We start from the raw sequence: 15,942 nt of genomic DNA, 5'->3' as shown, positions 1-15,942 counted from the left end.
AAAACAACCGTAGGAAGAAAAGTCATTGCTCAGAGGTTGATTTTTCATAACTTAATAAAGTCTCAGTTAGATTTCATTTAAGTATTAATCTTTTTTTCTCTCCTAAATTCCTTTGGAGAAATAAAAATAGACACAAGTTGGCAAGTGTATAGAACTATACAATTTGGATAGCATTGCTAAGATAATTTGTTTGCTGTTTAAATCTCTGATATTTGATTGCAGACTTTGGTATTATATTGGTATCGAATGTTTGAGACTTTGTTGAAATCTTTACTGAAACTCAAGGAGAAACATGGTAGATTACCATGGTTTTTTTCTTAGAGGAATCTTCTCTATTTGCTTTACATCCAGCCTCGTTGATATCTAGGAGGAAAAAAATAAGAGGTTTTAGCTTTGTGGTTTTTGTGTCCTACGGGAGTGTGTAATCAACTTCCAATCCTTGTTCTGAAAGCGAGTCTGAAAAGGTTGTTTTGATGTTCCTTATTGCAGCAAGACTCCATTAAATGGGTGTATAACAACAGCGAGAGCGCACAAGAAGACCACCAGAGAACCAATCAGAAGCCCGCCGCAGGGGAGAACGGAGATGTGTTTGAGTGTAAAGTTGAAGGTGCTGTTACACACACCAGTCCAAACACTTACTGTACACACAAGTACACACTCTTTCATCCTCCCACACTATCTGTGATAATTAGTCTTTTTCTTCGTACTCGTAGACACTAACTTTACAAGTCTCACTTCAGTAGCCTCATGCAGAATTCACAGGACATGGAAACAACTCATTTGTATTTGTGATTTGGTATTTTGTTACCTAACAGGAAATAGATTGATGGCCTCTAGATGAGCTCCAGCCATCTAAAGATTTGCCTTGTATTATTAACTTTAATCTGTGGTGATCTGCTCAGTATGGAAGCTTGTTTCCGCCACAGAATAAAACTTTTAAAAAGATAATTGCGACTTTTTTTCTCAGAATTGCGAGATATAAAGTCAGAATTGCATGTTATAAATTCAGAATTGCGAGATATTAATCTTGAAAATTCAGATTTTTTTTCTCGCAATTGCAAGTTTATATCTCGCAATTCTGACTTTATATCTCCCAATTGCGTGTTATAAAGTCAGAATTGCGAGATATAAACATGCATTTCTGAGAAAAGTTTATATTCTGCCTTTACATCAATCAATTCTGTCTTTATAACACGCAATTGCGAAAAAAATTCTGAATTGTGAGATAAAAATCGCACTTAACTTTTTTATTTTTTATTCTGTGGCGGAAACAAGCTTCCGTAGCTCAGACTGGTAACATTGAAACAACTGGTGTGTGTGTTCAACAGAAGTCATGGACAAGTTCAACACCATCGCCATAATAGACGGAAAAAAAGATCACGTTAGCCTGACGGTGGATAACGTGTATCTGGAGTACGGCGTCATGTACGAGTATGACAGTACGGCCGGGATGAAGTGTCACGTCTTGGAGAAAATGGTGGAACCGAAAGGCTTTTTCAGCCTCACGGCCAAGGTAGAGTCACATGAGTTCTCACAGACACACACCAGCCATTATCTCTGCTGTAGAGCACCAGTGAATGAATTCATACAGAATCAGAGGAGACGACAGGGAGTGTCTTGTACATTTGTGAGGGCCTCTTCACAGTTCACACATAACACACAGCCACTGATAGAAGCTGACAGCAGAGTATATTAAACCAAGTGTGTGTGACAAATAAAAAATGGTCTTTACGACCCCCTGCTGCGGAATAAAAGGATAAACACTTTAAATCACAGAGCTTGCCGCTGTGAGGAAACTAAGAAAGTCGCTTGGAACTATTGTTCTTACAAAACGATATTTCTATTTTTAACTCACTCTGCCAGCATTTTTATTGGCATTTTCAATGTTTATGATTGTCAGAACTATTAATACAAAAATATTTTTTCATTAAATGAAATTTCCTTAAAAAAGCTATAATGTAACTCTATGATTTCTAGAAATTCATGAACACGTTTACTGGAAAACAATGATGCACTGAGCAATATTACATCACAATATATAGCTCTATTTTAAACTCTTTTTAATTAAATTTAAATAGTTTAATGTAACAATACATTCACTTTCAAAAACATTAAAAAATCTTACCGACCCAAACGTAGGAATAATATGAATGTGTATTTTCGACCAAATAAATGCAGGCCAAAAATAAAATTTCATATTAATAAAATTTAAAATTACTGCGTAATATCTTTCTGTGTGTGATGACAAAGCTATTACTCTAGTCTTCAGTGTCACATGATCCTGCTGCTTAATATTTTTGTGGAAACCAGATACCATTTTTTTGGGGGGGGGGGATTCTGGGCCTGAAAACTTGGCCTGAAAGCCTGAAACTTTTGAACGATATACATGTGATGTTGTGCTTTTTCTTTATTTATTGGCAATCAAGTATTGTGCAGTTTATTATCACAGAAATCTTGATTGTTGCTGTCAGATGTTTTTGTATTCAGTCGTTCTCCAAGTTTCATGTGCAGTGCCCACATCTGTCTGTTTTTGCATCAGCAAGGGAGAGCGAGAGAAAGAGAAACTGTTATGTTTATCATTAACGTTTGCTTGAATATGTTTAGCATTGCATGCAGCATCCTGTGTGATCTCAGCTGGTCTGAATATCATGCTTGTTTACGAATGAACGCCATATTTCCTTTCCATAAAAATTGATTTCTGAGATTTACAATCTGCGTTAATGAACTAACAGCTGTCCGGCCAGACTGTTCTGCATTCAGTGGTAGGGGCATCACAGCTTGACAGTGACATCTCAGAAACGCACCTAATGGGACTCTGATGTATTGACATGTTCTACATATTATAGACTCTTTTTATTTTTAATCCCCTTAACTGCCAGCAATTTCTGCCTTATTACAAACATCTGCTTGAGTAGGTCTGCACTTCCCCTGGGAAAACTTTCTTCAGATGAATTTTAATATTTCAGTGCTGTTCGGCAGATTACATGCAATTGTTTTGGTCTCAGCGTGCTCTTAAATTTCTTGTCTTATGAGAAAATACTTCTACAACTGTGTGGTGTGTGTAAATGTTCACTCTAATTGGTGCTGTACTTTGGTTTTATTTTGTATTGCTCTATATACTATTACACTTTGTTGCATAGACAGTGGTAGAAGTGGTAATTGAGTATTGAGGGTTATTATATTATATTATAATATATTAAATTATTAAAATTATATTATTAAAATTATATATTATATTTTCATTAAATAATATCAATAAATTATATATATATATATATTATATTTAATGAATATAATATAATAATTTCAAATTATATTTTCTCCATAAAAATATTAATTCATAATTAAACCAATTAAATGACATACATTCAGAAATGATAATATAATATAATTAGCGCGATCAAATCGATTAATCATAAAAGTTTGTATATAGTTTGTATATGTATTAGATATCTATGTATATGTATTTTCAATGATAAATGACAAAAAATATTTAGAAAATAAATAAATATACTCAGAAGCTGCTTCCTTCTCATTGAAAATGAACTGCAAACTCATAGTTACTGTGTACCGTGTTAAATGGTCTTAACCTTTAAAAAACGCTCCTATAATGTGACACAGGACATCTACTCTTGTTTTAGTGTAAAGATTTTACAGTTAGATGCAGTATGTCCCTGCAATAATTACAAGGGAACAACTCAATTCTGTGTATCTGTTTTGGGAAATGCGTGCAGTGTTTCTAACTCACTTGACCTACAGCAGATTTGCTCACTTCATCTTCATTACTTACAAATGAATGGTGGAAAGCACATCTGTTTTATGACCAAAGCTCTATGTCTTTCTTTATGTGGTTTGTCAGATTTTAGAGGCCTTGGCCAGGAACGATGAGCAGTTAGTGCAGACCTGCAGTCGACTGAGCTCCAGCACGGAGCTCATCCCAGAGGACCTGCAGACCAGATTCAGTGCAATGTGCGGCGAGAGACTGGAGCATATCAATCGAAGAATCACCAATTACAGGAAGGTCAGCACCAATTGTTTGAAATCAGACTGGATCTAACTCTGTGCACGAAAACTTATTTTGAATGTCTTGATACGTTTCTTTGGTTGGCGGCCTTTAAAAGGCTGCAGCTAAGAAAACTTCGCTTGACTTGTAGCACTTCTATTTAGGTTACAGAACAGGAAACCGTCCCACCCTGTCCTTTTTAACACCAGCTGGCCTTGATTGATGAAATATGCGAGTCCACCAGTATACCAAGGGAAACGGGATTGTGCAAAATGTCATTTTTAATTTCCATCAGCTGCTTTTATTTGGAGCAAGAAAAGGAAAATATGTCTGCAAGCATCTGCCCGTTTCCCTTGTTTTTCCCTGTGATCTGATTCAACATCCCACTCAGCACTGGATTAATTAGCCGTTGCTTCACCGGCTATAAATAGCTCTGAACATCCCGTCCCGTTGCATAATTTCCCTTCTGCTGCGTTCTCAGTAGGACCCTGTGAGAGGTCTGGCAGGGTCCGAACCCCGGACACGGAAGCTCCCTGTTTGTCAAAGTTATTCAGGAATGTGGGAAGTCAGGTCTGAAGGGAGGCTATGTGTCCAGTGCAGCTGTAACCCATCCAGTGTAGTCCATGAGTGCATACCCGACCACAACCATACAATTGTTATGTCATTGTTGGAAAAAGGCGAGGTTCAAAACCCTGCTCAAGGGGAACATTGAGGTCTTGTCAGATTATTTAATTACATGTTCCTGTGCCTGAAACCGTAACTTTAAATGCAAGTTTAATGGATGTAATTTCAGGTGCAGTGTGGAACCATTAACAAGCAATTTTGCTTTGTAAATAAATTACCCCTGATTGATAGATTTTCTACAAGTTGGGCATTGTGTTAGCCTAGAAACCTAGACGCACCCTAGCGGCAGTAAATTTTATTTTGCAGCCAGGGTCATCAGGTTGGCTTGTGAGCTGGAAAAACCAAACTCTAGTCAGGCCAATCACATTGTGTATAGAGTCAGTGGGCGGGCTTAACATAATGACGGCAGAGTTGTGACAGTTCCGCGTGAATTCCCTGCTACTTGAAAACAAAGAAGAGCTGCCGCTGCTGGCGAACAGCGGTCTTTTGAATTGGCTTTGGCCACGACTCTGGAAGACTTGGAGTTAAGCTTTTCTTTGAGAAAAAAACAAAGAATGGCACTAAAGTCATTCTTAAAAAAGGAAGATGTGAGTGTTCGGAGTTTTGCCAACCGGATACCGCAAAAGTTTAATCTATCAACTAGCTCCGCTGGTGGGAAAACGCTCTAGTTGGTTGTAGCGCTATCCTATTGCGTGCAGAGGGAATTTGAAAGACAACCGTTTATCCCGCCCCTCGGATTGAGCTCTGACAATGGTGTGTTCCCAGACCCAACATCTTGATGTGGGTCTGGTTTGTCAGGCATAGCATTATGTATGGCCGATGTAGATGGACGTCCTTCTGTGTTTTATTACTTACGATTTTTAATTATTTTTTCTAGTTGTTCATGATTACAGAACCAGCCTGTTTTGACTTAAACCACTTAAAAACTGGTTTAAGTTTTTTCTCCCAGCACAGTTTAATATACTATCTGTCAAACAGGAACATCCATTGCCAGGATGAGTAGGTGATTGGTGGGCTGGTGTATTCATAGTCTGTTTTGTATAGATTGAGCTTTTGTACACTTTATAGATCTGAATATTAAACTGGACCAGGGCATGATGGGAAAGTGCTGACCATACTGTACTTTGCAATTTAGCATACCAGACTCAATCCAATGATATCCTGTGGCTAGCCCTTATTGATTTTTTTGTATATTTTTTTTATATAGTACTGCAGTACTAGTTTAGATGATTTAGATAAAAACCAATAAGCTCTTGTTTATAAACTATATCTTACACTAATCCGTCTCTGCTCTCAGTTTTCACGGGTTTTGAAGAACCGGGCCTGGCCCACATTCAAGCAGGCGAAGTCTAAGGTTTCCCCTCTACACAGCAGTGACTTCTGCCCCACCAACTGTCACATCAACGTAATGGAGGTGTCTTATCCCAAGACCACTACTTCCCTTGGAAGTGCCTTCGGAGTCCAGCTGGACAACAGGAAAAATACTCTGGAGAAAGGAGGCCGCAATTCAGAGCAGGGTGAGTGAAAATATATTCCTAAATTGAATGTACAACTAGGGACTGCTAGGGAGCAATGAGTTCATGTCTATTAGATTTGGTTTGTGCTTTCAGGTAAGCTGAACCCCATGGTTTACGTCCAGCATAGTATCACCAGCATGGCTGCTCCATCTGGACACAGTTTGAGCAGAGCTGAAGGTCACGGTCTGCGATTCCTGCTACGAGAAGATGACCTGCTCATTCTGGACGCCTACCACAAGCTTCTGACCAAACTCACCACTGTCGTCAAAGAGATGGAGTGCTACGCCGCCCAGATTCATGAGTATGGCGTTTTTATTTGGTAATATCTGTTTTCTGTCCACATCAGCGTTTTCCAAAAGTTTCTCATCCACACTGAAACGTTGGAAAACGTTAAATTCACCTCACAGCGCATGCGTAAACCCTCACAAAAGCTCACTGAGATGATACATACAGAACAAGACATAATCAAGTTATCACGCAATTCTTCTGGCAGGATCATTTTGTTTAGCAAAATATTTCACGATTCACCGCTGCGTCCAGGTCGCACTCAGTCTGCAACTGCTCTCATGTTTTGCCGAAGGACAGCAAATGCGAGTGAATTTTCTGTCATCTTTGCAGGACTGCAAGGTAACATATTTTAGCAACTCACTTATGAAAGTGAATAGCACATAACAAGCACAATACCGATATAATCATGAATATCTATGGATTCAATATGCGTCACATGACTAAACTTACATTATCGAAGATTTTAGCAAGATTTATTTAGTTAGATTCAAAATCAAATGACGTCAGAAATTACGCATATTGTTCCCTGATGTGACAGTTCTTATGACTGATAGAGTCTCTATGGGATGTTACCATACCAGCAACAATTTAATCTTTGTGCATTTAACATGACCCAACATCTGGAGTTTGCATTATGTTTTTTTTTTTTTCTCTAACAAGTATGTACTATGTGTGTAAGTGTTGGACACACTTAAACAGAAAGGGGGTGGGTGGGATACTTCCTGTCTGAGCTGAGCTGTTGATGGTTTCATTTTCTGTAAGCACATTAACACCTTGAAGGAAATGGGACACTCTGAGGTCGGCCATATTTCAAAATGGAAATCTGCAAAAATAAAAAAAATGCCACGAAGCACTGTACTCAGGCTGTACACTGTAAATGTCACTCTTGCTGAGTAATTTGCAAAGTGTCTAACAAGACTGCGTTACGAAACTCCTCTTTCTCTGTCCCTCCTTCCTTTCCAATTCTTGTCATACCACCTATAAAAAAACATCCATTATTATCACTATCAGCCTTTGAGTTTTCATAATTTGGTTGAAATCACATGGTCATATCCTCTGTGGACATAATGGCAATTTCAGCTAGTCTTGATCTATGGTGGGGGGCGGCACCTTTCTCTGCCGCTGCCATATGCTTGTCAGTGCCGATTGTTGGCTGAAGGTCTGTGAGTGTGCTTATTGGCAAGGCAGTCCTTGATCTGGTGGGGAGATAATGACCTTCCTCACAGCCCTGGGCAAGAGAGAGTGCTGTAATGACTGCCTGGAGGTGGTTGTCAGACAGCCATCCCTATCATGCAGGAATAATGGGGCAAATAGCAACCGAGTAGCTCATTGGAGACACTTCTGACTCTACTGTTGATTAAGAAGTGCATTGATCTCTACAGTCGGAGGGGATGAAGAAAAAGCTAAGAAAGGCAAAGCATGAAGAGGTCAGAAGTGGATGGTTTCAGACGGTGCCTGGTGTTTGTTGGTACTGTATAACCATCTCAAAGGGTCAGTTGACCCAAAAATGAAAATTATGTAAACTTTTTACCAACTTCATGTCGTTCCAAACCTCTGTGACTTAATATGACTCTATCTTTTGTGAAACACAAAAGAAGAAATTGTGCAAAATTTGCTAAATTGTCTCTGGGCTTTTGTTCAGAAAATAAAAGATAATGGGGTTCAAGCGATGTCTTTTGGACCTCAATGACTTTCATTATATGGACAAATCAGTTGGAACATTCTTAAGAATATCCACAGAAGAAGTAAATAATGACAATTTTCATTTGATGAAATGGATGAACTGAGGTAGGACCCACTAGGGGGCCTGAGCAAAGTTCCAAGGGGGTCTCAAAATGATTTAAGGCCCATTCATACTAAGGATAATAACCATATTAGCATCCACACCAGCGGACTATATCGTTCCGTTTATTCTAAGTGTGCATTGCAATTGTATGCTCATCATAACAGTCTGCTGCTTTAAATGCTGGAGTGATTCTAACAATTCTAATGGACTCTGCTGTTTTTTATATTTAGAATGATTTTTCATTATAGCTATTTTTCTTGGTGTGAATGGCCCTTTAAATTTTAAAAGTAAAGATCAAGATATTTCTTATTTAAACTCACCCACTTAAAAATGGTTTGTCTTTTTTCACACTAGAATGTGATGTGATTAAAAGATTTCTGTACCTGGAAATGTGATTTCTGTAGCTGGAAAGGTCATGTAAATGAATAAAATCTTAAAACATCATAGGCATGTTTATAATGAATACATATTTTACTAGTTACAAGCTCTAAAATAATTGATTTGAATGACAAAACATTTTATCCTTGTCCATTCAATCACAAATGTCTGGAAGAGTCATGTGAATTCATTGGTTAAAAAGAATGGGGAGTTTACAGAAAATTAAGCTCCTAAAAATCCTGAAAACATAATCCTTTTAATCAGAATTATTTTAGTCACTTTTTTATTTTATTTACAGATACTAGGATTTCCCATTAAAATAAGTTTTGAAAAACAAAACTAGGGCTAGTGGGTCTTTGAATATAATTGTGGACAGTGGCTTGAGAACCACTGACTTAACCCTCTGGGGTCACTCTAAAAGTCAACATAAATTCAAAATGTATCCTATTTGCTTTCTTAATAGTGTCATATGTGCTATATGTTTGCCTGAGTGCCATTTTGTATTACTTTGTAGTTCTTTCCCTTAAAGGTGCCCTAGAATGTGTTGAAATAATATTTTAATTTTGTCTCTGATATCTACATAGAGGGTATGTGGCTCATTTAAGGGCATTTAAAATGTCCAGATATGGTTTTACAGGTCCATTTTCAACCCTAGAAATTGGCCCTAGAATGAAATGGTCTGTTTTTAGGATCATCTGTTTGGCAGCCTACATCATTAGTATGCAAGGGCTGTGGTGTACTCTGAAATACAAGCGTGCAAAATAATCATACGTCAGTTCTCAAAAATTAAAACATTTTAACAAATTGACTAACGTTAGATGCCTTGTCAAATAAATATAGCTTCAACTTATGTGATGGAGAATGTGACGTTAGCTAGAAGGATAGAGTGAGCTAACATTATCTGTGAGCAACTAAACTAACTTAGTTAGCCCCTGACACAGGGACGGACTGGGACTAAAAAACGGCCCTGGACTTTGACTAGGCCCGGCCCAAAGCAATCGGCGCGCGAAACTCGACAACAACAAAAACAAAAACAACAACAATAACGCCTGGCATGAGTGTCACAAGACTTTAATTGTGGCTCATGATACTATACCATCCAAATTATAGCAATAGCACTGATGTTGACTAGATGTTGTGTTAAAAGCACATTATTCTAGATTAACTTGAATACTCACATATAAATGGACTTGATCTAAGCTCAACCTGAATAAACAAATGATGGAATGGATTTAAAAAAAAAAAAAAGGTTTTATTCCAAGATAGCATGGAATAGATTATATAATATGCTGTTATAACAGCATATTATACAATCTATTCCATGCTGTCTTAAAATTAATTTATTTAATAAACTTTAATTTATTTAATAAACTTTAACTTTAGTAATTAATCTTACTGCACAAATAATAATACCACATCTAAATGAACATACACCATTACAAATGTAACTTCTGTATTCAAAATCTTCAAAGTTTGTAAGCATTAACTGTAACGTTACCAACATTTTTAAAAGTAAAAGCACAACATATTTCTTAATATTAGCTACTGCATGTGGCATTTTACAGCTAAAATGTTGAAGTTTAGCTGTTTTAACTACTGTAATCATTAAAAATGTAGCAACCTGAATATCACTTCCTAACATCATCCAACTCACTTTCTCCTCTCATGTTCCATACTTACTTGCCCTGGATCTGCCTGTTCATCTTTCTGTCCCTCATCATCACTGGTGGCATGTTGCTGTCTGGCTCACTTCTTCACTGCTGCAAATATTTAACTGCGAGGTGCTGCTGCTGGCTGTGCTGCTAAATATTTCAGTTAGTTTGCGACATTTAGCGGCTTCAGTATCTAAATTCCGCAATTTTTCTTCTCTCGCCTTCTCAGCCACACCCTTTTCTTTCCATTTTTTACCCGCGGCCGCGTTATGCATATTGTTTGTTTGTTTCTATGCTTCTATCTAACGTCTTTGCTTCTCCTTACTTGGCGGCCACGGCCAGTGCAGCTGGCATCCAACTTAAAGGTGCATTGCTGCCACCTACAGTACTGGAGTGTGAAACAGATTAGTGGGGGGAAAAACAGGTGATAACTGCGTGCGTGGCGGGTGGTGGGCCGGCCCGCCGGCCGTCCTGGAGTACCGGCCGTTCTGTGATTCTCCAGATCACACAGATGGCCAGTCCGCCCCTGCCCTGACGTGTTGTTTATGAAATAGACGAAAGTAAAATTATTTGACAAAAGGGAATTTACATATGTATCTACAGTAAGTTAGTATTTTGTAGATTTATATGACAACACAGGCAAGAAATATTAACCTTAACGTAAATACTTTGTTTGTCATACTATTGTTATGTATGCTAGTTACTTGGAGTTTGCTATTTGTTACTGTACTAGGATCTTGCGCTGGATCTAGATAACACAGTGTAAATTATCGTTAATAAAATCACTACTTACCGCTTGCGGGAATATAGTTGGAATTTTTTGTTGGGGAGGTGGTTGGGTGGAATTGTGGCTCCTCAAGCTCCTCAACCTCTGGCAGCCATGGAGCTTAGCCCATCAAGTACACCACTGGCCAGTACCATCACGCCTACTGGATCCGTCTTGGGGTTACAGCTCCTCTCAAGGTTGCGGCGACCACTACAGCTCCTCCTGAGGTGGCAGCATCTGCTACAGCTCCTCCCAAGGCGGCGACATCTGCTACAGCTCCTCCCAAGGTGGCGACGTCCACTACATCTCCTACCAAGGTGGCAGCGTCAGCTACAGCTCCTCCCAAGGCGGCGCCGTCTGCTACAGCTCCTCCCAAGGTGTCGACGTCCGCTACATCTCCTCCCTAGGCAGCGACGTCCGCTACAGCTCCTCCCTAGGCAGCGACATCCACTACAGCTCCTCCCAAGGTGGCGGCGTCTGCTACAGCTCCTCCCAAGGCATCGATGTCCGCTACACGCTACAGCTCCTCCCAAGGCATCGATGTCCGCTACATCTCCTCCCTAGGCGGCGACGTCCGCTACATCTCCTCCCTAGGCGGCGACGTCCGCTACATCTCCTCCCTAGGCGGCGACGTCCGCTACATCTCCTCCCTAGGCGGCGACGTCCGCTACATCTCCTCCCTAGGCGGCGACGTCCTCTACAGCTCCTCCCAAGGCGGCGACGTCCACTACAGCTCCTTCCAAGGCGGCGGCGTCTGCGTCTGCGTCTGCTACAGCTCCTCCCAAGGCGGCGACGTCCGCTACAGCTCCTCCCTAGGCGGCGATGTCCGCTACATCTCCTCCCATGGTGGCAGCGTCCACTACAGCTCCTCCCAAGGTGATGTCGTCCGCTACAGCTCTTCCCAAGGTGGCGCTTCCGCTACATCTCCTCCCATGGAAGCGGCGTCCGCTAGAGCTCCTCCCAAGGCGGCGACGTATGCTACATCTCCTCCCATGTTGGCGGCGTCCGCTACAGCTCCTCCCAAGGCAGTGACGTCCGCTACATCTCCTCCCATGGAGGTGGCGTCTGCTAGAGCTCCTCCCAAGGTGGCAGCATCTGCTACATCTCCTCCCAAGGCGGCGACGTCTGCTACAGCTCCTCACACGGCGGCAACGTCCGCTACAGCTCCTCCCATGGCAGCGACATCTGCTACAGCTCCTCCCAAGGCGGCGTCGTCCACTACAGCTCCTCCCAAGGCGCCACCGTCCACTACAGCTCCTCCCGAGATTTTCCCCCTGATGGCTCTGTTATGGTCTCAGAGGCCATCTCTGAACTCACTGTGTCCCTTGATGGCTCTATTGCAGCCAAGAAGGCTGATTAACTCTCCTTGCTGGAGGCTGTTTCTGAACCCTCTATGCCCCTGTAAAGGCAGCAGAGGCCAACTATCAACTTTTTGTCTGCCCTGTCACGGCCATGGAGGCTGGCCCCGAACCTTGTGTATTCCATGGCCCTGCTCTGCCCTGGTCCCCTGACTCCCCGTGGCATTCTGCTCCGCTGTGGCGCCCAGCTCAACCATGGTGGTCTCCACCTCCATCGGCTCCACTGTGGTGGTCTCCAGCTCCGCCGTGGTGGTCTCTGTCGTGGAGGGCTCTGTCATATGAGCTCTTTGTTTGTCCCTGGACTTTTATGTTACTTCCTGTCCTGAGTGCCATGTTTTAGTCCTATGTAGATTTTTCCCTTGATTGTCTTCCCAGGTGTGTCTTGTTTACTTGTTATCTTGTTAAACTTGTTTACATCTGTGTATATATAGTCCTTGTGTTTCTCTCGTTGCTTTGTCAGTTGTTGAATCTAATGGTTGTTTTTTTTCCTTGCCGTTTTGTTCCTTTGCTGCGAATGTTTTTTGTTATTTGTTTTTATTATTTCCATTAAATAACCCTGCATTTAGATCCACATGTCTGCCTGTTTTCTCCTGCTCCCACCCATTACAAATAGATGTTCTTAGCGTTATTAAAAATCATGAATCAGTTAATGTTCTTCCAAATGGTTTGCAAATGGGTTTTACTGTTGACTTTAAGTCTTTAAGCTTTTTTTTTTAGACAGCTTCACTTTTTATCTGAAGAATCAAAGGACATTTTTTGATATATATATATGCATATACCATAAATCCCATATCACAATCTGTTTTGCTCTAGCTTTGGCTCTATTTCTATACTGTTCTTCTAGTGCAATGCAGATGTTTCTGATCTATCTTGTCAGATGTTTCAGATAGTGATCTCTTTAGTGTTTAAATTTGACCAGAAGTCACATTCTGATTATAGTTGAAAGTGCTGAATCAGCTGTACGACATTAGTTGAACGTAAAAAGCCTCATGTGTCACATGAAAGCACTCATGTATAAAGGACCGTAGGCAGAGAGACCCGTAGACCCGAACCAAGATCTCCCCCGCAGAGTCTCATCATTATTCCCCTCCTCCATTTCTTCACACTTTGATGCTCTGTGCCCCTCAAGGCCCCATGCTGTGCTCACTTCCTTATTAAGCTCCAGCACAAAAACGGCAGTGGGTGCTCTTTTTTTTTTTTTATGTCGACAGAATGGTACTCGATGGTGGCGACCAGTTTGCTTTACCAAGAGGGAACATTGTTAGGGCTGGGAGTCGATTCCAAAAATAATCGATTCCTTTATTCCGAGGTGTTGGGAATTGAGAATTGATTCCAAAGGTTGGAATCGATTTCATCAAATGGAACAGACTCCTCTTTAATAGAGCATTTCAGTTCAATAGAGCTTTTCATTAATTCATCCATTCTGTAAAATATGTGTAAAAATGTTTGAAAAATAACGTGTTTTTTTTTGTTGTTTTTTTTACATTCAAGCATAAAAAACTAGGGCAGCTTGAGAGGCCTTCAGGCTTTCTCACGAGTGAGGCATCACTGGAAAGTTTCCTGCGTTTCTCGCTCAGAGAATTGGTTTCGTTGAGGTTTTGTTTATTGTTAGGATGAGAATTAGAGTTACGGTTTGCACTCATAAGGGAACATATTCCACGAAAGTATGTTTATGTGTCCCCTCTCATTAAAAGAACCCTGAGGGGGTTGTCTGAAACTCAAACAACGCTTGACATGTTAGTGTGTTCATGTGTGGAGAGAGTGGGGCTCAAACCAAATTGAAAATATAACTTAAATGTCCCCATGTGTGAGAAGCATTAAGTTTGCCAGCATCGTCTAAATTTTCTTCGCCATTCTCCTGGAGGGGAACTTAGAGGAGTTATGACTGTTGACACAGCTGTATATGCGTGTTTTGATGTTATTCATATTTGGAGGACCTCTAACTTCCTCGAGTTGTTGTCCGGAAGCCAAGCACAAACAGGTTGTGATTTTGTTTGGCTCTGGTCATCCTCACACGTTCAACTCTCTGACATGCTGTGCCCGATACACCCAAAACATATAACTTAAAACCACTTCCATTTGGGAAGTGACAGTTGTTCGAGACCCTGGGATACACAGCACAACAAATGTGAATAAAAGTTACAAATGTAATAGAAAAATACACAATACAAAGGAAAGGAACTACAACGCAACAGAGAAACCCTCAAAATATTGGAAATAAGCCACAACACAAACTAAAACAAGCTGCAAACAATAGAAATTAATCCACAAACAACAGGAATAAGACAATAAATGAGACAAAGAATAAATGAAAGGTGTAGTATAATATTGACAAATAGTGGTTGAAATGGGTATTGTCCAAATTCAAAATATTGGAGTTGTTTTTCGGCCAACTGGCAACCCGGTTTATCAAAATACTATTGGGTAAATTGGCAGTGGGTGGAATCACACAGTCCAAAACAAAAACAGACATGGAACGCACATTTCAGAGAAGAATAACTGGCTGTAGCATTGTTTGTCGGAGAAACAAGTATGCGAACTTAGCACGTTTCCTATCTTCATTTTATTTTATTTTATTTTATTTTATTTTATTTTATTTTATTTTTTTTTATTTTTTTTTTATTTTTTTTTATTTTTTTTTAATTAAAAAAAAAAAAATTAAATTATTTTTTTTTTACTTCGTTTCAATTCAGCAGGACAAGTCCATCAAAATGTATTTATTTATCTCATCTAATTATTATTATTATTATTTTCAATAATTTAATTTGATCTTATTTCAATTATGTTTTTAACTTCTTGCGTTTATTGTGTTGTCCACCTCTGGTTCACTGAAACAGAGTCATGAAGTGATGTATCTTCCCCTCTGTTTATGTGAGTCGTGAACATGTTTCTGGAGCTGTAGATTCTGACTCTTTTATTGCACATAGATTGCAGTGTGATTAATGTGTGATTTATCTATCTGGTTCTCTCTCTCTCTGTATTTCCCACAGTTTGCTCTCCTCTATCACACATCCCACCGGGTCTGAAGGGAAGCCTACTGAGAGCTACATTTCAGCTGAGAGTGAGAGTGAAAAAAGTGAACGCAACGGGAAGAAAGTGTGTTTTAATGTGACTGGAGACGAGCAGGAGGACTCGGGTCACGACACTATCAGCAACAGGGACTCCTACAGGTGTGGTGTCTTACAATATACTGAATAGAATATTACATTTATAAATTGCTTTATGTATTGTGATTAATTTATGTAAGCAATGAGGTATGAGAGGCAGCGCTGTATTGTGAATACAGTCATAACTGAAGGAACTTTTGTTAGGCACAACTTTCAAAAGGTTGGGGTCAGCAATTTCTAAAGAAATGAATACTTTATAATCCAAGGTCAAAAAACACTTCAATGTTTTCATAATATACAATACAGCATCACCTCTTTTCTCTGTGTCTGAAATGGTTTTATAAAGGATTCAGTCTCTCTAAACCCCTTTTTTACTCTGCTCTGATTGGTCAGATGGCCCAGTCTGTTGTGATTGGTCTACCGCTTACAGCGCTTGTCAGAAACAAATCGTCCATTACCATAT

At 40.0% G+C, this 15,942-nt stretch overlaps 1 protein-coding gene across 1 annotated transcript in view; it reads left to right on the top strand.

The window, feature by feature from the left end:
- The window catches only part of prex2 (phosphatidylinositol-3,4,5-trisphosphate-dependent Rac exchange factor 2), a 145,956-nt gene that overhangs the window by 80,750 nt on the left and 49,264 nt on the right, over positions 1–15,942 (top strand). The window contains exons 21-26 of the mRNA XM_084398619.1: positions 490–607; positions 1,329–1,513; positions 3,860–4,021; positions 5,925–6,144; positions 6,238–6,445; positions 15,363–15,542. Of these exons, the coding sequence (XP_084254745.1) occupies positions 490–607; positions 1,329–1,513; positions 3,860–4,021; positions 5,925–6,144; positions 6,238–6,445; positions 15,363–15,542 (1,073 nt within the window). The remainder of the gene's footprint in view (positions 1–489; positions 608–1,328; positions 1,514–3,859; positions 4,022–5,924; positions 6,145–6,237; positions 6,446–15,362; positions 15,543–15,942) is intronic.

The sequence above is a fragment of the Rutilus rutilus genome (assembly GCF_951802725.1).
Source record: "Rutilus rutilus genome assembly, chromosome: 24".
NCBI lineage: Eukaryota > Metazoa > Chordata > Actinopteri > Cypriniformes > Leuciscidae > Rutilus > Rutilus rutilus.
The sequence above is the reverse complement of the archived record's forward strand: the minus strand, read 5'-3'. Positions and strand labels throughout refer to the sequence as shown.